This window comes from Mytilus edulis, chromosome 10 (genome assembly GCF_963676685.1).
Source record: "Mytilus edulis chromosome 10, xbMytEdul2.2, whole genome shotgun sequence".
Taxonomy (NCBI): Eukaryota; Metazoa; Mollusca; class Bivalvia; order Mytilida; family Mytilidae; genus Mytilus; species Mytilus edulis.
This window is the reverse complement of record NC_092353.1, coordinates 38,131,106-38,154,770: the sequence shown is the minus strand read 5'-3', so window position 1 is coordinate 38,154,770 and position 23,665 is coordinate 38,131,106. Positions and strand designations below refer to the sequence as shown.

General features: G+C 35.3%; 1 protein-coding gene across 1 annotated transcript; it reads right to left on the bottom strand.

Annotated features, from left to right (window-relative positions):
• Positions 1 to 1,113: 1,113 nt before the first annotated feature.
• On the bottom strand, positions 1,114 to 22,785 carry LOC139491090 (balbiani ring protein 3-like). The gene is made up of 5 exons (XM_071278401.1): positions 22,569 to 22,785; positions 18,945 to 18,996; positions 8,295 to 12,231; positions 4,112 to 4,712; positions 1,114 to 3,943 (listed from the first exon to the last, which is right to left on the bottom strand). Exons 1-5 carry the CDS (start codon positions 22,587 to 22,589, stop codon positions 1,859 to 1,861), a joined length of 6,696 nt encoding a protein of 2,231 aa, XP_071134502.1. The 5' UTR covers positions 22,590 to 22,785; the 3' UTR covers positions 1,114 to 1,858.
• Between the last annotated feature and the right edge of the window lie 880 nt (positions 22,786 to 23,665).

Below are 23,665 nucleotides of genomic sequence, written 5' to 3'. Positions count from 1 at the left end.
TGATTATATGAGGAATCACTGAAGCATGACTGGAGTGGATCCTCCTCTTAGGGTAGTCAGTGTCCCTCCCCCTTATGCCCTTAAAAATAACTGAATACCCCAATGACACACTGAGTCTGTCATTTTTATTTTGTTGTATTAATAACCAAAAGGGCAGTAAATCATCATCGCTACTGAGTTTTACACATTTTCCTATGTTCAGGGGAGGAGTGTTTATAGCTTTCTATACTGTACGGATTTCGCCCGTCTTTTAAATCTTTGCCATTTGATGTTTTGAATAGCTATTTATTGAAACTCGGGCCAAAACCCAATTATTGGTTTGATTTGTGCTGCTGTATTTCGGTCTCATAGACGTATACCTTCCTATGGTCTCATAGACGTATACCTTCCTTGGTCTCATAGACGTATACCTTCCTATGGTCTCATAGACGTATACCTTCTTATGGTCTCATAAACGTATACCTTCCTATGGTCTCATAGACGTATACCTCCTACGGTCTCATAGACGTATACCTTCTTATGGTCTCATAGACGTATACCTTCCTATGGTCTCATAGACGTAAATCTTCCTATGGTCTCATAGACGTATACCTTCCCTTTTATGAACAAAATGTAGTTCCATTGAAAACAGCTCAATGCAGTGTTTAGACTCGATGTCAATTTTTATGCCATCTTTCATCTTTTTGATATTGATGCCTTTTTTCATTTTCTATCATGAGATCTCCTTGATGGAGGGTTTCAGTTTACAAGGTCGAAAATTTTACGGACGCCATCACGAGTTGGAATACTGTTTCACAGAGGATGACGACAGTCACAATCCTATCTTTCTGTTCTCAAATGTTACCCACCGATTTAGGCCGATTGCATAATTTGTACTTACACGAATAGCCAAAATATTTCAACCAAACTACAAATTTACCACATTGTATTACAGATACCCTATGGTATGATTTCTGTCTTGTGTTTTATGTGGTATTTTTTTTTTTATCGTTTTTTTTTTTTTTTTTTTTTTTCGACTCATGAGTTATCCCTTTGGTAATTTCTTTCCTCTTGTGAAGGAATGGCTATACTTCAATTATCATTTTATCATTTTAACTAAGTATAACCTGAAAATTGATACAAAATAAACTGAATTTATTATTTTTGACATACATCAAAGTTTTTTTCCGTTTCATTCATTATTGTCTTAAGAAAATAATTTCTACACCATAGTACAAATATAAAAGATCTCTAATGTTATAGATCATACACTAGATGATATGAGAATGTTACTACATAGTAAACCAATTTCTTGATCTTATCAGATTATAGAAAATATCATCTTGTCGTAACTATTTTTATTAACTTTTATTCATTTTGTTCGTTTAAATTTAATTTTAAAATGGATACATCTAAAGTTTAGATATATTTCAATATAATTTTGAACTTTTATTTATTGTTTCTCTGAATATTAACAAAATCACCACCTTAGAATCCTCAGTGATGATAAAACATTGCATCACTGACTTTTATCATCTACCGAGAATCTATTTAACAGATAAATATAAAAAGATACGTACAGAGAATCTATTTAACAGAAAAATATCAAAAATAGCTTATGTCATATGTTGATGTGTTATACGTGAAATTTATGATATATCAGTATACTCGATAAGTGAACGGAATGCAAAATTCTTTAAAAAAAGTTAATGTTATTTTGTTTAGATTGTCAGTCTCAATGAAAGCAAGTGATGAAAAAGTATATTTACAAAATTTGTTTACTTAAGCAACATTCCTCGATTTCAAAACAGTTTGATATATTCTATCATCATTTATAAAAAATAAGTACATGCTATTGCCAAACGTAATAATCAAGAGCTTAACATACACGAGCAGATTCTTTCGAACAATCCCAGTGGCCATCACAATGACATCGGCACTGGAATTGTCTACAGTTATCTTCAATGACAAACACACTATTTCCAGCATATTCATTTCCCCTGGCTCGACATTTCTGACATTGGCCGGAAGTACACAAATTCTCGGTGCGTTCGGCTGGGCAGTTCCATGACCCGTCACAATTACAGTCACAATTAAATCGATCACATCGTTCAGTATATGTGAATGGTTTGTTTGGTAAGTATCTGTTGCCCTTGACCAGACAGTCGCGGCAAATCTGGCCATTGGATTTACAAATGTCAGTAACAGATGGACAACTATGGACTCCATCGCAACTACATGAACATTTATTTAGATTACAGCCATCAATGTAGGAAAATGTTTTATTTGGTGGATATCGTTTCCCTTTGACAGAGCATTCTCTACACGTTTGCGAACCAAGACCACCGCAAATATTTATTGTTCTTTCAGCTGGACATCTCCATGATCCGTCACAATTGCAGTCACAGTCGAAGCGATTGCAGCCTTTGTCGTATTGGAATTTCCTATTTGGGGGATAGTCTCTTCCTTCTACTGCACAATTTCTACATTTATCAGGTCTACCACTGCAGATGTCCTTCGTTCTCTCCGCTGGACAATTATAGGAACCATCACAGGCACAGTCACAATTAAACCGGAAACAACTAGATTCGTACTCGAATATGGTATTTGCTGGATACGCCTTTCCATCTACTCTACATTCTCTGCACGACTGTGGACATATGTTGACAGTACGCTCTGCAGGACAGCTCCAGGAACCATCACACTTACAACGACAGCTAAACCGGAAACAGTTGTCTTCAAACGTAAATGCAGAATTACTACTGTATTCAACCTTATTTACAATGCAAGCCCGGCAACCACGACTGTCAACAGCTGATCCTGATGTATATCCACTGCGTGATCTGAGTTCGGTGATTGTTTGCGACTCGCCTAGTGTCGAAGTACTCGATACCTTCTCTGTTCCAGTACTTGTTCGTGTTTCGGTAATAGATTTTGAATCGACTATTGATCCTGAACCAGTTCTTCGTGATTCACTGCTTGAATGTCCAGTTTCCGAACTACTTCTACTACCAGCGCCTGTAATTTGTCTTGAACCTGAGCCAGTTTGTCGTGAAGAACCTGATTCAATAATTCGTGTTGATCCTGTTCCAGCAACACGTTCAGAACCTGTCCCGATAGAACTAGTTCTCAAGCCTGAAGTTTGTTGAGAACTGCGGAGTCTTTCTGTGCGAGATGCAGGACAGTTCCATGAGCCATCACAGTTACAGTCACAATTATACCGAAATTCCCCTTCATCATAACTGAACCTCGAATTACCGCGGTATTTACGGCCTTTCACCTCGCATTCTGTACACTGTCCTGTTTGGGAATTACTGTTGATTCTTTCGGTACGAGATGCAGGGCAGCTATACGAACCATCACAGTTACAATCACAATTATATCGGAAATTACCTTCATCATACGAAAATCTAGAATTCCCCCTATATCTACGACCTTTGACCACGCATTCTGTGCACTGTGTAGGTTGTGGATTAGCGTTTATTCTTTCTGTACGAGATGCAGGACAGTTCCATGAGCCATCGCAATTACAGTCACAATTAAACCTGAATTCACCTTCATCATAACTGAACCTCGAATTTCCGCGATATTTACGGCCTTTGACCTCGCATTCTCTACATTGACCTGATTGGGGTCTTGTTTGGGGTCGGGGAGTACTGTTTATTATTTCTGTACGAGATGCAGGACAGTTCCATGAGCCATCGCAATTACAGTCACAATTATACCGGAAATTACCATCATCATAACTGAACCTCGAATTACCGCGGTATTTACGGCCGTTAACTTCGCATTCTGTACACTGACCTGATTGGGGTCTTGTTTGGGGTCGGGGAGTACTGTTTATTATTTCTGTACGAGATGCGGGACAGTTCCATGAGCCATCGCAATTACAGTCACAATTAAATCGGAATTCACCCTCATCATAACTGAATCTTGAATTACCGCGGTATTTACGGCCTTTGACCTCGCATTCTGTACACTGTCCTGTTTGGGAACGGAGAGAACTGCCGATTCTTTCTGTACGAGATGCAGGACATTTCCAAGAGCCATCACATTTACAATCGCAATTATACCGGAAACTACCTTCATCATAGCTAAATCTCGAATTTCCACGATATTTACGGCCATTGACCTCGCATTCTGTGCACTGTCCTGTTTGTTGAGAACCGCTGAGTCTTTCTGTGCGAGATGAAGGGCAGTTCCATGAGCCATCGCAGTTACAGTCACAATTATACCGGAAATTACCCTCTTCATAACTAAACCTCGAATTACCACGATATTTACGGCCTTTGACTTCGCATTCTGTACACTGTCCTGTTTGAGGTTGGGGAGTACTGCCGATTCGTTCGGTACGAGATGCAGGACAATTCCAAGAGCCATCACATTTACAATCACAATTATACCGGAAGCTACCTTCCTCATACGTGAATCTTGAATTTCCTCGATATTTCTGACCTTTGACCTCACACTCCTTGCAGGTACTTCGGCAAGTATTCACAGTTTTTGAAGCCGGACAGTTCCATGAGCCATCGCACTTACAATCGCAACTGAATCTATTGCAACCCTCTTCGTATGTGAACGGTGCATTCGCTTGGTATCGGTTTCCCTTGACAACACATTCCTTACATTGTTGTTCACATGTGTTCACGATGTTCTCTGGTGGACAGCTGTAGACACCGCTACATGGACAAGTGCACTCGTACTTACGACATCTATCAATGTCTATTCTAAAGCTGAAATAGATTTGAAGGTTGATAATTATTTTGAAATAATTTAGCAAAATAAACAGGTTTTTTTACATGAAAAAGATTCCTTCTGCAATGGCATTATAACAATTCGCTCCCTTTTATCTAACTAAGCGTAGTCTGAAATTGCTCTGACGTATGATGACCTTTTTCTATATGCCCAGCGACTGCAAAATTTCCACGTTTAAGACATTGTATGTGATATGTTTTGTTTGTTGCAAATCATTACTTTACTTTCATATATATTTTTTCGTAGAATCGAGAATCCCTGGCTTGTTTTTGGCTGTTTTCAAGTTATGACTTTCTTTCTTTCGAACAACTATATATATAGGTTTGAACGTAGTTTTCAATTTAGACTCGTTTATATATATATATATTTACATTTTGTAAATTATTTTGTAAATATTTTAAACATTCTTATATTTACATACTAAATAGTGTGTTAAAATTACATTGTTAGGCAATCTATATATATATATATATATATTATATATATATATATTTATATAAGTCTGAAAATTACACCAATATACACGGACAAAAATTTGTCAGTATAAAATCTAACTCTAACACTGTTTGGTGTAATTTTCAGACTTATATAAATATTTGCATTAACCTTGTATCTATATCACTCTTAGATCCAGTGGACATGTATATTGTATGGTTTGTCACTTGCTTAGACTTGTTTGTAAAATATACTTATTTCTAGTGACTGTATAATGAAATGAATCATTATCCTATATGATATATAAAAATTGTTGAGTTAGATTGCTGACAAATAATAAATACATTGTGTATGAAAATAATAATATGACATCTACACACGCTTAAAAAACACGTGTCTCATGTCTATCTCTAGATTCACCTTCCGTGACAAGGTAACACTACGACTATTGAAGTTATATTTTTATATAGCGGATGTGGTCGAGTGGTCTAGAGCGCTGGACATGAGGCTAAGCGATTGGTGCTGTAGTGTATCAAAGGTGTGAGTTCGAATCCCGCTGAGGGACGGACAAAAATTTGTCAGTATAAAATCTAACTCTAACACTGTTTGGTGTAATTTTCAGACTTATATATATATATATATATATATATATATATATATATCTCAGAATCATTTTTAGTTGAATTTTAAAAGTCATCTATTTCGAGAACCCTCGATTCTGATTTGATATGTTTTCACGTTTTTGGCTGTTTTCAAGTTATGACTTTCTTTCTCTCGGACAACTATATATATAGGTTTGAACGTAGTTTTCAATTTAGACTCGTATATATATATATATATATATATATATATATATATATATATATATATATATATATATATATATATATATATTATATAACTCGTCTAAACATCAACCCAACAATGTTAGATCTGTAAATTTGCTTTCGCAAATTTTTTGTTCTTCCCTCGCCGGGATTCGAACCCATGCTACTGAGATATCGTGACACCAAATCGCCTGCACTGTAGCCGTCCCGCTAGACCACACAACCACCTGGGCTTCCTAAAAATGAAGCGTTCGGTGGCCGAGTGTTACCTTTCCACGTCAGTTTAAATCTAGCGTCGTACTACAGTACATGATATATAAGGCATGGAGATGTATATATATATAAGTCTGAAAATTACACCAAATATATATATATATATATATATATATATATATATATATATATATATATATATATATATATCTCAGAATCATTTTTAGTTGAATTTTAGTTGACAAAGTCATCTATTTCGAGAACCCTCGATTCTGATTTGATATGTTTTCACGTTTATCAAAATTAGCAAATGATTGTAAAGGTACACACTGCCTTTTTTAAAACATACTGTAATTTAACTTTTACAATTTTGTGCTATATTATTTTAAAAAAGTTGTAACAACGTCAATCTAATAAATTAAGCCCTAATTGTTTGTTCTTAACCGCCCATAAACATGTTTAACCCCGTCATATATATTTTCTTTTATGGGCCAGTTTAAAGTCCGAGGACTCTAAATCGATCAGTGGTTGCGGTCTGTCAAATATTTGTTTTTTCATTAATAATATTAGCCTTATACGTCTGTTACGTGATTCTTTCTCATGTTGTTAATCAAGGGCCTTTTGTAGCCTACTATGAAGTATATAAAATTGAGAATGGAAATGGGGAATGTGTCAAAGAGACAACTACCCGACCATAGAGCAGACAACAGCCGAAGGCCACCAACAAGTCTTCTATGTTTGCTTATTTTTAAATGCCGTATGGTGATCTATAGTTGTTAACATGTTCGTTCTTTTGAATCATGACGAATATAAAAGAAACCATGACCTCACGTAACTAAATCATTGCACTGATTTGCTTTTAACTTTAATTATGTGGAAAAGAAGTAGCTGACTTTTAAAGTTAATAGTTAGCAAAAGATTTTATGAGTCATATTATTTGACTGAATAATTGCTGCTGACAAGGCGAATTTGATCTTTACTTCAGAAATCCATTTCGAAATGAAGTTTAAATGCTTATAAGAATAAAGATGTGTATGGTATACGTCAAAGTAAGACAGTGAACCGACGATACAAATAACAAATAGACAGACATAAATAAGGCCGTTAGTTTTCTCGTTTGAATTGTTTTACATTTTCATTTCGGGGCCTTTTAAAGCTGACTATGCGGTATGGGCTTTGCTCATTGTTAAAGGCCATACGGTGACATATAGTTGTTAATTTCTGTGTCATTTTGGTCTTTTGTGGAGAGGTGTCTTATTTGCAATCACTACACATCTTTTTTTTAATATAAAGATATGATCATGAGGATAAAGGGAAACATACGATTACATTTGCTATAGTTTTTTATTCATATTCCCTTAATTCCAAATACTTATGAATAAAAATCAAAAAGATGTTGAATGTACTGATTGATATTTCAATCATAGTCTAGATGATTTTGTATTACTTATTGTTAGTTTTGAATTACTAGTGGCTCTCCGTAACTGCGAGAAATCTCTGATCTGTACTTCGTGTCTTTAGTGTTTTGCTGTTTTATTTAGCTTTGTATCAATATGATGAGGTAAGCCCTTTTCATATTTGTAGCTAGTACTAATGTTGTGCTGTTACACTAAAGTACTAGAATAGGGAGAGGGTTAGGCGCCGGGACACATGTAAAACCCTGCAATATTCTTTATGTGCCTGTTTCAAATCAGGATCTTGTTATTCAGTGGTTTTCAGTTGTTTTTCATTTTGTTTTTTGGTTCATTGTTTGTATATAAATCAGGCCGTGACTTTTTCGTTTGAATTGTTTTACATTTTTTATTTCGGGGCCTTTTATAAATTGCTATGCAGTTTGGGTTTTGCTCATTGTTGAAGGTCGTACGGTGACATACAGTTGTTGACTTCTACGTTATTTGGTCTCTAAGAGATGTTTCATAGGTAATCATACCACATACTCCTATTTTTATACATAATATTATCGAACTCGGCATTTCTGTCATCACAGTCTACATGATTTAGACGAATAAACACATGATCTAATAGAAATTCGTTTTCTATAACCCAAACAAGTGATGATTCAAATATTAAGTAGACAATACTCACCTTGAGTTTGGTGGATATTCCTTGTCACGGAGTCTGCAATTACGACATGTTTCTTTTTTGCAGATATTTTCTGGTCTCTGCCTTGGACATTCCCACGATGCATCGCAATTACACAAACATCTGAACCGTTTACAGCCAAGTTCCAAATGAAATTCAGAGTTTCCTTCGTAAAATTGTTCGGCGATATTACATTGCATGCAGCGTCCTCTCCTATCTGCATCTGAAACAGCCACTCCTCCATTTCTTTCTTCATAATCAAAAACTGTAGTTTGCGATAAATCATTTGTTTCGGTGGTACTGGTTTCAGTGACACGAGTTGTAGTAGTTGTTGTTCTTGATCCACCTCCGGCTGTCTGCCGAGTTTCTGTGGTTGTTCGAGAGCTTCCGCTAGTGATCTCTTGACTAACCGCTGCTGCAGCACATGGTGTGGCAGTCACTTTACCCGCAGAGTCACAAATATTTTCTGGTTTATCGGTCTGACAAGCATAACGCCCGGTACAGTAACATTTACATTTATATCTTTTACAACCACGGTCTAGACAGAACGTTACTCCGATCTGTCTTTCTATTCTATCCGCAATACATGGTTTGCAGTCTTTTTTCTCTGTTTCTGTTGAAGTAACTGAACCGGAACCAGTGCCTGTTTGAGTTGGCCTAGTTCTAGAAGTGTCTGTTTGAGTTGGCCTAGTTCTAGAAGTGTCTGTTTGCGTCGACGTCGTTCTACTGGTGTCTGTTTGCGTTGATGTGGTTCTAGTATTGTCTGTTTTACATATGTTTACTCCAGTACTTAAACAATCAAACTTGCCGTTGCAATGGCAATGACATCGTTGTCTTAAACATCCACTTTCCCGTTCGAATTTTGAATTTGGGGCATACCGTTCACCGTCAAGTACGCAAGCTTTGCATCGTTCCCCTCTATCATTTTCACAAATATCAACAGTTTTACTTTGATCGCATTTTAATCGGTCTCTACATGAACAAGAACAACTCATCCGGTAACAACCACGATCAATTGTAAATGCAGTACCTGCTTGGTGTGATTGTCCATCTACTTCACATGGTGCACACGTGTCTAGCTGACTACGATCCTCATTAGAACACGTATTCTGAGCTTCTGAACAGCGATATGTTCCATCACAGTCACACTGGCAGCGTTGTTTTCTGCATCGAGTAACCAAATCAAACAGAGTGTTCGGTTGGTATTGTTGACCTCCTATAACACATTGAGTACATCTAGGTTTATCTCGTTCACAATTAAAAGCAACAGTTTGGACACACCTTGGACTACCGTCGCACATACATCGGCACTGATGAGAGATACAGTCTTTTTCATAACTGAACATTCTATTGCTTCGGTATGTTCTTCCTTCGACAACACAGTCACGGCATTGTGGCTCTACGAGACAGGCACTTAGATCATGTGGTCGACATATTGCTCTACCAAAACAATTACATTGACACTTCCAAACAGCACAACCTCTTCTAAACGTAAAATCGGAATTTCCTGGATATTTCTTTCCATCTAAACCAACACAGTGGTAACATATAGACCCATCGGGACCAATGACGCTAGTACTACCTCCACCTGATAAAACAGTCCGTGAACTAGAGCTACCACCACCACCTCCTGTTACAACTACGCGTGTTTCACTCGTTACCTCTCGGGTTCCACCACCACCACCTCCACCACCTCTAACGACAACAGTTCTTGATTCCGATGAACTACCGCCTCCTGTTAAACCAGCATTACCACCTCCGCTAACGACAACAGTCCTTCTCTCGGTTTCTCTACCACCTCCTAGAACCACTGAAGCAGATCCTGTTTTCCCCGATTCCCGACCACTGACAACAACTGTTCGGCTTCCTCCGCCTCCACCACCAGAGACAATAGTTCCGGTTTGTCCTCCACCTTCAACAACAACCGTTCCGCCTTGTGTTCTAGTGACTGATCCAGTAAGATAATCAGACTCTACAATTGTTATTACAGAGCCACATACATTCTCTACAACGGACTGGCATTGTGGACGTCCATTACATTCACATTTACATCTATATCGCTTACACTGGGATGATATCTCAAATTCTGAATTCGCTGCAAATACCGCATTGTTGAACTTACAGTCGATGCAATTACCTTTAGAAACTGATAGTTCTACGTTCCCACTGCAGCCAGTTATAATAGAAGAATCAAATCGGTATCCACCATTACAGTAACATCGAGCATATTGTCTCGTACATTTTTCTTGGTACTCAAATTGTGAGAATCCGGGGTAGACACTGCCACCAATTGTGCATTCACTGCACCAGGAATTCGGCAAATTCGTAACACTGCTTATCAAAAATTTCTGAAAGTGACTATTTGAACATGAGTTTATAGCCAAACGTGAAGGACAAATCCACGAACCATCGCAATTACACGAACAGTCATAGGTGACACATCCCCATGTTATCTTAAATGAACTTTGGCTGGCATACCGAGTTCCTCCAGCTAAACAAGCTTTGCATCCACTAGTTTCTAATAGTTGACTTCCGCAAATGTACCGTGCTCCAGTTTCAGAACATCTCCAGTTTCCATTACAGTCACATTCACAGTCAAATCTCCAACAATCTTGTTGTATTTCAAATCGACTGTTTCCTTGCTCTCGTTGGCCATAGACGTCGCAAAAGTCACAACCGGTAGTGTCATTTCGACGACAGGTATTGATAGCCTTTTCTCCTGGGCATTCCCAAGATCCGTCGCAATTACATGCGCAATGCTCATATCTCATACAGTTCTCTTCATACGTAAAGGATGTACTTCCTTCGAACCTATTACCGTTGACAGTACAGAAATAACATCCAGTTTGCATGTTAAGTCTACACATATCTCTAGTCCGATTAGCGGGACAGGACCATCCTCCATCACACTGACAATTGCAATTATATTCGTAGCATCCATCAACATATTGAAATTGTGTATTTCCGGGATATTTCTGTCCTTTTACGTCACAATCAAGACATTTATCTGTGCACACCCATTTTGCATTATCACGTGGACAATTCCATGATCCATCACAATTGCATGTGCATGGATTCCATTCCCAACAATCCTCCCGTAACCTAAATTCTGACCTTCCTTTGTATTCCCGACCGTTTATTTCACAGTTTAAGCACTGATCGGTACAGATCCATTTTCCATTCTTGGCAGGGCAATCCCATGACCCATCGCAATTACAAACACACGGATCATATATGATACATTCAGTTTGGTGACGAAACTGAGATTTACCTTGTATTTTTCTACCATCAACTTCACATTCATTGCATACATTATCGCATATCCATTTGCCACTATTAGATGCACATCGCCAAGAGCCATCACAGCGACATCTACAGTCAGTCCACTCAATACAGTTGTTTCGATAAGTAAAATCTGAGTTTCCTGTATATCTTGCTCCATCAATAACGCAACTTCTACACCCCTGTTCGTCACTTTCTACAAGCTGTCCACCTCCGGCTCCGGTACAAGTGTTTTTTGCATTTGAAGCAGGACACTGCCATTTGCCATCACAACCACAGTAGCAAGAGGAATAAGATATGCATTGGTTTTTATGGCTGAAATACGTACCTCCGTCAATTTCAGCTCCATCTACAATACATTTTCTGTCACAAGCACTGTTCCTAACGTTTTCTATGACAGCACCGCTACCTTGACCTGATTCAAATCCCGACCTTGAGGAACTTGAACTCTGATACGAGGTCCTTCGACTGCTGCTATAAAAGTCTCTGCCGCTTTCTACAGTTCTGTCACAAATATTGCGTTCCTTTCTACAGAAAAATTTACCATCGCACGAGCAATAACATCCTGTCATTTCAAGGCAATTTCCATTTTTGTATTCAAATTCAGTGTTTCCTTCTTTGAATTGTCCAAGAACCCAACAACCTTTGCATACTGCAGCTGCAAAACAAATGAAAAAAAAAACCAATTATATTTGGGCATACCGGTTTTCAGCATGTTCAAATTAGAATCTGAGAAAGATTGTAGAACTAGAATATAGGTACTTAGAGACAGGATAGTTGTTTTTGTCCCCTTCCCTTTTTCAAAAATTTGTTTCTATTGTTTGTCTATAATTTCAACTATGTTCGTGTTTTTCTGCTTTTTACTTACATAGATATACAGGAAAGAACATTATATTTATCAGTGACCGCTGTGGAAAGTCAACTAGTAACTGATAGTAATTGATAGTAAATTTTTAAGTACAGCACAGAAAATAAATATTGTAATGAAATGAAAATAAACGGATTTTAAAAAAAGGGAGAGGGGGAAAGGGTACTGTCCCCAAGTACTTATCTACTAGTACTTTAGTATACTATTGCTAAACTGTTTTATACCTATGAGTGTAGTTGCTGCTTTTTGACCGTTTTGTACGAATTATTAAACAAGAACGTAAGCTGTCAAATTCATGATAAGCTATTTGACTTAAATTCCTGTATTTGATATATAGCATACTAAAACGTATATCCAAGTTACAGTAAGTCTGAAATAAACAATTAACAATGCATGGAATCGAAAATATAAATCAGTATTTCGCCGGTGTGTACTTTATAAGTCTAGCGCCATCTTTTAACCGTCGAGATGACATCAGAAGAATACAGACCGTCACTTAACCCGTATAAATATACAAATATAAAAAGATAGCAACCTCGTGGATTAAGACTTTTCTATGTCCGTATGATTTCATGTTATAGGTTTAAAAAAAATGTTAATCATCGTCTTTACAAGAATGATTTTTTTTGTAGATCGAATGAGTCAACGATATGGTTCACCTTTATTTCGATTTTAATGTTGCCATTATTTTCCTTTGAATGGCTGAACATGACTAAACCATGCCTAACCAATCTCTAACTAATGGGTTAAATTGATGAATACGGACTCAATGAGGTCGAATTACTCAATAGCAGCAAGTGAATCAATTATCGTCGCTATTTCTTTAGTGTTTATGACAAAATTGAAATAAACTAGCTGCTAAAAGCGAATAATTATTTCACTATTTCACTTTCATTAATGATTGACAAAAACAAAAATCATATGTATCATGTTTTATCTCGTAGCCAATGACCGGGCCCCCTTTAAGTGATTTTTTACGTGCAGTCGTTAAATTATCATCAAATATATAAACAAATCATAGCTTGAATGAAAAACTTAGCTTAATTATTAAAAAAGTCTCAAATAATTGAGAATGAACATTAAAATAGATAAAATGCATGTCATTAAAAGAATCAAACTTTAAAAAAAAATAATAAGTTAATATGAAGCATATTTGAGTCTTGGCAAGATAAAGACAAATTCCATAGCTTTGGACAATTAAAGTCTCGCAACTCTGAAATGGCTGATTTGAAAAGGATCAATATTTCAAGCCTCGGTCACACCTTAACGGATAGCTCGAACAGATGCCTAACGGATAACTTTTTTTTTCAATTCGTTCATGTCCGTTAGACGTCCGTTCTTATTCGTAAGACGTCCGTCCATATCCGTTGCATGTCCGTTTAGCGTACGTTTTATGCGTTGACGTCCGTTTTGTCCAGTGAAAAAATTTGAGCATATTCAAAACTTTAAACGGACGTCCAACGGATGAAATGTCCGTTGAACATCCGGTAGGCGTCCGTTTTCTACGGTACTCATCCGTTTCGTTTCCGTTTTGTATCCGTTACGTGTCCATTGTACATCCGTTGGAGGTCTGACAGATAAATTCACCATTCTAATGCAACAACGTTTTAACGTTCATGTTGATTGGATAACGTCACTTTTTTACATGGCATCAATTGACATTTGATGCTATGGGACGTACGCGCAAGCAGACGGCATATGACAGATTTTCATTACATGTTTTAACGTTGTTTTCTGTCAGTTTCATTAGAATGGAGATAACAATACTGTATTTTAAGCTCCGACGGCATCAATTGGGGATTTGATGGTCGCAAATACCCGTTTACTGTCTCCGCTAACGCGTCGCCAGTAAACTTAATTTGCGACCATCAAATCCCCAATTGATGCCGTCGGAGCTTAAAATACAATACAGTTATCTCCTAAATGGACTTCTAACGGACGTCTAACGGATAAAACGCATGTTGAACGAATGTGAAACGGACTTCTACCAGACGTATAAGTTAAAGGATAAAACGGATGATGAACGGATCTGAAACGGATAAATGCCAATAAAAAAAATTCGCGTCAGAAATGCCAATTAGATTTTTAAGGTTCATGAATTCTTATTATATATAATCGATCTTAGAGTAGGGGCACGTCTTCACAATCAAGCAGCTTTTATTCAGGCCAGATACTGCCCTTCGGCGGCATTTTGAAGAACAAACCAAAACCAGTTACACAGAAACATTTTGAATATTTTTGCGATTTACATGTATTTTTATTGTCGCCTTTATTTTTTCCGTATATCTTGTTCATCCGTTTTATCCGGTACGCTTCCATTAGGTGTCCGTTTTATGCGGTACTCTTCCGTTGGATGTACGTTTGACATCCGTTCTGTCCGGTACGTTTCCGTTTCGCGTACGTTGCATATCCGGTGTGTATCCGTGATGCATTCGTTACACGTCCGTTTTATTCGGTCAGTACACCAACGGACTGCCAACGGATAACAATTTTGTCAACGGACAACTTTTATTTTCATCCGTTAGGTGTCCGTTCGTGCTATCCGGTAAGGTGAGACCGAGGCTTCAACAACAAAAAAGGCAGCTTTTTTTATTAGTTATATTGCCTTCGAATTTCATGAGATTCGACAACAGAAGACAGTTACGGTTTATTTTATTGAAGATTTAAGTGTTACAACTCTGGAATAACTTATCCGAAAAGCATCAAAATCGAAAGCTACTTAGCTTTTATAAAACCTTGAATTGTATAAAAAAAAAAGTATAAGAATTCGTGAAATTTTATTAGAGATATCATCAGAAAGTTGTCTTCTTTTATGTCTTTCAACGATTCTGAAAGAATCATAACTCAGAACATCGTTTAATTAAATATCTAAACGGAGGTTAAGTTTGTTAGCTGTGAAAGTGCCAAAGAGTTGCAGGTATATTCGGTGTAATTTAGCAAATATGAGATAACACCAGAGATACGAAATTGGCAAAGATTTTGATGTTTTAAGTCTCAAAACATTTTGAAGGACTAATCTGAAAATTAAGAAAGTCGAAAGGTTACAGTGCCATTGAAATACAATTTTATAAACACTCGTGAAAGCTTATACATGAGCTTATGTGAGATGTATGTAAAGAATTTTCAAATACCATTGTAATTACTAATATCACCACACGAAAAGTTGTACTACAATACTTTGTTGTTCACTTAGTGTCAATTAACAAAAAAGCAGTCAAGTATTTAACACTTAACAGTTGTCTTTATTTTCTAGTATATGCATAGGTGTTTTTAGCTTATGGGGCTCTTGAACTGAGCAAATAGATCCCACCTTGTTTTGTATTTTTATGATCTAACAAAATATTGTTGGGGCGGTTACTCGTGACTCCCAAAGGGTGGGTTACAGAATGCATTTGTGGGTCCTTTCTAAGTGAATGTCGAGAATTTAAAGATTTTACCTTTGATCTATAACTGATCTCAAGTACGTTAGGGATAAAAAGTACATGTAGTAGGTTTTTCATACTAAGCAGATCTTACACATAGACCAAAAACGAGAAGAAGTCTACATTTTGTTATACAATTCTTACAGCTTTATCGGTAAAAAGGACACACCCTTTGCCTGCACATTCATAAATAAAAAACACAGGCACTTGTCTCAGAATTTTTCCCCCTATATACCTTAATATAACACGTGTTATATTAAGGTATATAGGGGGAAAAATTCTGAGACAAGTCCCTGTGATAAAAAAGGTGAATTTTTATCCAACTGCTTTAGAAAAACAACAATGTTTACGTAATGCACACGATCTGCATTTCCAGGCAGACCAAACACCCACTCTTCATTTCCTCCTCCCCCCCCCCCCCCCCCCCGGGTGAACATATTGTAGTTTGACATGTGAATCATATGTATTTTTCATTTCGAGATCATAGATCACAAATCTATGCCGGAAATTATTAATTTATTAGTTGAGACGTTAATCGTCAGCTTGAAGATTATAACAGTAAGATTATGTAATAGCGATGTATGATAAAACCCATGTGTTACATTGTTGAGGTAGGCTGTTTACCAAAATTTCTACGCAAATTACGTTTCGAAAATATACTAGAATCGAAGAAAATGAATGATTTTATAAAGGCCTTGAACTTAGTTGTTTTGTATATGTCTTTTTTGGTTTTGACTAGATTTTTAAGACCTTAACACATTACACCGACAACAGAGGGAATCCTCTGGTGGATGTTTTGTAGAAAATAACTTTCGGATGTAATTTGTATTTAAAACTTCCATAATAAATCAAAAGATCAAAGTCAAAATAAATACGTAATGCTGAGACTACACTGTCCAAACCCTTCTCAAAGGTAGAGACAATGGGTAGTAAGATAGGTTCTTCTTTTTGTTTTGGCAAAGAGAACAGATGTTTTTCTAGTTTTCATGCCTATCTGATTAAGAAAAACTTGTTTACATTAGAACAAATAAAGATTTTGAGTAAGCAATTATTTTCTTGGTAAGAAGTGTTTAGGCAAACAAACATAAATTCTTTTTTTGACCTGATATAGAAAGAGGAAATGACATTTTCATTTCAAATTATTTCATCAGCTGATCCCAGTTCAAAGCAAAACTTTACAATGGGAAAACCTTGAATGTGTTGTTTATATTATCATGAAAAAAAAATAATACAGAAGAAAAATATTCAACTTGCTCAAAACTTGAATTCAGAAAACTGATAACAAAATTTAGATTAAATGACCATAATTTATTAATAGAAAAGGGAAGATACCTTAAAATACCAAGAGAAGAAAGATTATGCAAAAACTGTAAACAAATTGAAGATGAAGTTCATTTCTTTTTATATTGTAATAGAAACCATAATAATAGAAAAGATTATTTTGATTTTTTGATAAATGAGAATATCCACTTTATAAATTAAAATGACATAGATAAAATAACATATATACTCAACTCAATTTCAAACATTCAGGTAAATAAGCTAGGATCCTTTTTAAAACAGTCTATTGAACTGAGGACAGGGGACTCTTAAAATATTAACTTTTATTGTGTATATTAATGATCTTGTTGTTATTTTTTATTTTCATTTTGTTATGTTGTGTCACATACTATAAATATGTAGTTTTATGACAATAAAGATTTGAATTGAATATTATCATTTAATACATAAGCAACAAATACCAAACAACTAAACCATAAAATAAACATACAGTGACATCCGATAAATAAATTTATAATGTTAAAACGAATAGAATACGAATAGTCAAATACATATGTCAAACAATGCAGCATAACATCTCCAATACCAAGCTTGATACAAGTATACTCCTTATTTTGTTCCTGAACCCTTTTAGAATACAAGTCGATGCAATTTAATGCAGGGAACATCGGTGGTCTAGTGTGCTTGCCTCGATTGGTTCTGAGGGAGGTGTAGAGTTCAATCCAATATAAATTAGAGTCAGAATAAAATGTCTGGGTAGGGTGCACATTTCGTGCTGAATAGTTATTTTGTATAGTAGAAAACGCCAGCGTGTCGGTCTAGCACAAAGCAGGGAATAAACTTCCATATCAGATCAATCATAGTATCGTTTTATATAAAATTTAGAATGATATGCATTTATCTTATTTGCCACTGGACGTAAATAACCAATGCATCTATCCTATTGACGAAATTATATTTAGATAGATATAAGTAAACTTTATGCTGTTCACCCACGCAAACATGCATTGTATATGGATTAACTTTTCAAGCTTTATCAAAATGTTCCAGCATGAGACTGAGATTTTGTTCATGATATATATGATTTTACCACAACTATCCATCGTTTTATTCTGCAATTAGCCATCTATTTTATAAATAACAGAGTCTACATTATGTATGCAACTACTAGTATTTCAAGTCAAGAGCCAGCAATTCAGTGGTTGTCATTTGTTGGTATATATATTTATTTGTTTTGTTCATAAATTGAGCCGTTAGTTTTCTAGTTTGTTTTTATTAACATTAGTAATTCTATGGTATATATTTCATGTATTTTGTTATGTAGTATGGGTGCTGCACAGTGTTGAGGCACGTACGGCAGTGACAGACAGTTGCTAATGTGTACGTCATTTGGTCTCTGGTGGAGAGTTGTCTCAGTGGCAATCATACCACATCTTCTGATTTTTAAACATAGACAATAACTGTTTAGTATCTGTCCATATCATCCAATAAAGCTTTGTTAACCACTTGCACTACCCCGAATTCCACCCCCCCCCCCCCCCGCATTTCCATTTATGAACCTCATTTAGAAGAAATTTGTGCTTATACGACATATATAACATGGAAAAAGTGTCAAATACGGTTTTGCTACCACTTAAAATACTAACATGTAGTAACTCCCTTTTTGAACCTCAAAGAAATTTGTGTTTTTAAGGCAATACGTATTATTCATGTTATAGCAAAAGATATTCGCTTCCCATGACAAAGAAGATGCTGTTGTATCTTTGGTGATGTTCCAGAACGATGAAAATAAACACTCACCTGCTGAGAGATCGACCGATACCACTAAACTACAGACACACACCGCAATCAACTGCAAAATACATTATGTAAAAAATTAATATACCGAATTATGAGATTGCACTCTTACTTATATACATTCTACCTCGTTACTGTCAACCTGCTGAGATCATAATGTATTACTGAACCTTAGTGGAAAAACCTAGAGTGTCAGGAAGCTTGATTTATACACAGCGACAAACGTATCTAACGAAGCAAAATATAAAATCTTATTTTAAGCAGATTGAATCAGGTAGCCAAAAATTTAAACATAATCACAAACATATCTAGCAACGCAAAATGAAATATCTTATTTTCTTAGCAGATTGAATTAGGTATCCAAATATGACAGACATTAATAAATTTCTGAACATGTTTTAATTCATTGAAAAATGTTTTAAAGTAATAAAAAAACCTAACAAAATGAACAAATTAGTTATATGAAATAATTAATTGTACCGAATAGTAGTAAAAAATACGATAATATTAAAAGTCGGAAAGAACCGAATAGTAAGATCACACGTGAAAGTATTTGAAACAAGAATGTGTCCATAGTACACGGATGTTCCACTCGCACTATGATTTTCTATGTTCAGTTGACAGTGAAATTGGCATCAAAACTATAATTTGGCATATCATAGGGAACATGTGTACTAAGTTTCAAGTTGATTGGACTTCAACTTCATCAAAAACTACATTAACCAAAAATTTAACCAAAAACTTCAACCTGAAACTTGCACTATCGTTTTCTATGTTCAGGGGACCGTGAAATCGAGATCAAAAATCTAATTTGGCATTAAAGTTAGAAAGATCATATGAAAGAGAACATGTGTACTAAGTTTCAAGCTAATTTGACTTTAACTGCATCAAAAACTCCCTCGATTCTACGGTAAATGGTTTGCTCATGGTTAAAAGCCGTACGGCGAACTACAAATTGCAAACAAATCTATTAGATATATAGCTGTCTCATTGGCAATCACACTCATGGTACTACATCTCCTTGTTTTAGTTTGTCTTTGTGATCTAATTTGTATTCATGTTGGTTTATCATTACTGGTAAAATAATCAGATTTAACATATTTATAGAATTACTTCAAATACTCAAGAATGATTTAAACATATACAGATACCTATGTTTTGTACTTCGAGCTGAACGAGAAAATGTAATACGATAAATGTTGCACTTGTGGCAGTCTAATGTAGAAAACAGATTACTCATTCAAAATACATATGTTGTTTGAATGATATAAGTAAATAGTAATTATTAGATTAACGTTGTTGTTATTCTTCAGAAGTGCCACTCAGACTAAGTGAGAATTTGTCCTCTCAGGTCAACATCCAGTACAGCATGTTGCTGTGCGTTCAGGGAGTACAAATGTATTGCAATTTAACCGTTACATAGATAAGCACAGAAAAGAACAAAAGAAAGAAAGAAAAGAAAGAACGAACGAAAGAAAGAAAGGACACACGGAAGAAAGGAAAGAGTTTAAACCAAATACCTGGAAAGAAAGTCAGAGAAAGAAAGAAAGAAACACAGAGAAAAAACACAGAAAGAAAGAAAGAAAGAAAGAAAGAAAGAAAGAAAGAAAGGTAGCCAGCCAGCCAGCCAGACGGACAGACAGACAGAGAAAGAAAGACAAACAGACAGAAAGAATGAAATAAAGAAAGAAAAAGAAACACAGAAAGAAACACAGAAAGAAAGAAAGAAAGGCAGACAGACAGACAGGCAGACAGACAGAGAAAGAAAGACAAACAGACAGAAATAATAAAAGAAAGAAAGAAAAAGAAAGAAAGAAAGGTAACAAGGAAGAAAGGAAAGAGTTTAAAGAGTAGAGTTGTCTTGTTGGCACTCATACTGCATCTTCCCATATCAATAGGAAACGAATTTTATAGCAATTTTTAGATAGTTTTGTTATTGTCAGAAAACCTCACTTTTATAAATAGTTGAGATATCACTTACTGTTGGCATCAAAAAACGTATAACCAATGTAAAAATCGACAGAAGATGTTGTTGACTGGGTATACAAAGCTTAAGAATTTTAAAAAGAAAATGGCATAGAAACGAAGGTTATTAATGAAGTAGATAGAGAGTGCTTAGTAAACGAATAAATGTGTATTGTGGATGAAATCTTAGACTGAATCTCTTGTAATAAGCAATGCCTGTCAGTTTAAATATATTTGTCGTTGTGGTGTATGTGTACGAGTGCGATTACTCATCAGATTTTGGTACCATGTAAACAATGTTTGAAAATAAACACGAACTGCTTTTTTTTATTGCTAATTCATGCATGATTAATCATATTCATATGCGTTAAATCCTTGATAATCGCTTTACATGGATGTGCAGTATTACTAATACACACTCACACCACAGCTGTCATTGGACAGTAAGCTTGTCCGATTTTATCAGACAAAACAAAAAAGTATGTTCATATATATGTCTGGTGAGTGTTAACGCGCATCTCTACAAAAAAACTCGCTAGTGATGCTGATTTGTATAGGAGAAACACATTGAAGTTGTTGGGGTTTTTTTGTAAAAAATATATATTTAGTCTTACAGATACATGTAAAGTGCCTCGTATTCCAAACTATGTTAAAAAGAAGAAGGCGTAACATTACATTTCAATATCTGCTTTAATTTCATTTTAATAATAATGTATTTACTTTCACAAATATTGAGATGCTGATCACACCAGTTCGCTTTATATTCTTATCAATTATCCAACTACAGAGATAAGAAAATATGGTATGATTGGCACTATAGCAAACTTTTGTTATACAAGACTATCGTGGCCTACAATTTCCGTAATTTTTTCCCTAAAATCCTCCCCCCCCCCCAAAAAAAAGAGAAAAAACCCAACCCCCCAAAAACGGTAACATATACATAAATAGTACCGTTGGCCAACATTGTATTCTTTTTCTATATTTATCGGATGCAAATTATTAGGATGTTTGGTACCAGAAACATGTTTGGTACCAACAATTACAAAATAACTAAGTTTAAAAAAAAAATGTTCCAAAGACATATATTATTTCAGACTCAGTGATTATTCAGCAGCTCAAATCTATTATAACAGATTTAAAAATTATTAACAAATTATTAAATGCACACAAATATAACAGACAATCTGGCTGTTATTGATATACCCTATTGTCCATCAGTATTTTTTGCAATGCTAATCATTTGGCCTAAATCATGTGTAAGGGAATCACAAATTTTTATTCCTTTCGATTTTTAGTCCTGTTTTCTACATACAGATAAATTATTGCAGTAGATCAAAGAACAAACTAAGCCTACAGAGATCAGATAATGATATAATCAGATAGATTACTATGATTTAATCCCCCAAAAAATTATGAAATCATATTGATAAGGTTCAAAACGGTTTAGTTAGCTTTATTTAAAATATTAAGTTTTTGCAGTCTTGTTCAAAGAACTAACTATGCCTGCAGTGATCAAATAAATGATAATATATCAGAAATATTTTATCTCAAAGAAAAATATGATAATATCAGATTGAAAGGTGCAAAACGCTTCAGCTGTATTTAAAATCTTAAAGAGATAAATAAAAGAAAGATTTAATGAAATGCAATTAGCAATCTTACCTTTATCCAGATGTAATCCATGCTCTCCGTTTAATACATGTTACATACAGTGAATAAGAGAGGGGAAATAATGAACTGCCTATAACAGTAGGGAGTCTGACAATAGGAAGTGACATGCATGGCTAGATAACCGGGCTTGCTTTCACCTTACATCACATCGTACATCATTCCGGTAGAGTCATACTACGCAAACATCATTTATATGCTAATCTATTATCCTGTGGTGATGATTCTGCGATGCCAATATGAACCTTTCACATGATCATTTCGTTATGGAGGATAAATATTCAGCTTTTTTATTAATTGTCAATATAAAAAGTTACAACCTGAAAAGTCTGTGTACTACTACATGTACATGTATATTTAATGTATTGTTTTTCTTCATAATAGAGAATTAAGTCAACGTGTATAGGGTTTATACAACTGAATATTAATGTACATCATACAAAGTTACACTTCTAACATTTTTTAAAACAAATTATTTGTCCGATTCAGACCCCCCTTTTCAAAAATAAATAGGTTTTATATTAGATATTACCAATTAGTTTCCCTTTAGTTAATAACAGATTTTAAACTTCAAAAGATATAATATATAAATAGAGTAAAAATAGAAAAACGGGGGGTGGAGTGGGGGGGGGGGGGGGGGTCATGTCCCAATTAAGCGCATGTGATTCTGTAGAAATTTTGAGTGGGGGCCTATACTGACATTATCCTCAGATTTTTCATTATAAAACTAAAATCTACGTTTTTATGTTGTAACTTGTATCATTATTTACGCCAAGATACATTTGATCCATTAAATGTAATGAAAATTATTTCATTTAAATATAATGGCTTAGTACCGATTTGCATTGACCATAATATTATGGATTATGGTGTTAATTATAGAATACATCCAAACGGGAAAACGCTCTTATGAGTACATACATTATACACATGTAGTGGCGACGGGAGCCAGATTCTCTTGATTTGGGAAGTGGGAAAAAAGTTAAGGATTTTTTGTCACCGTGCCATTAACTTCTTTGACAAGAAAAACAGGAAGAGTTATGTAACGATACACATTTGTGGATTTTTATATGTAAAAAAAAAGTTTCATT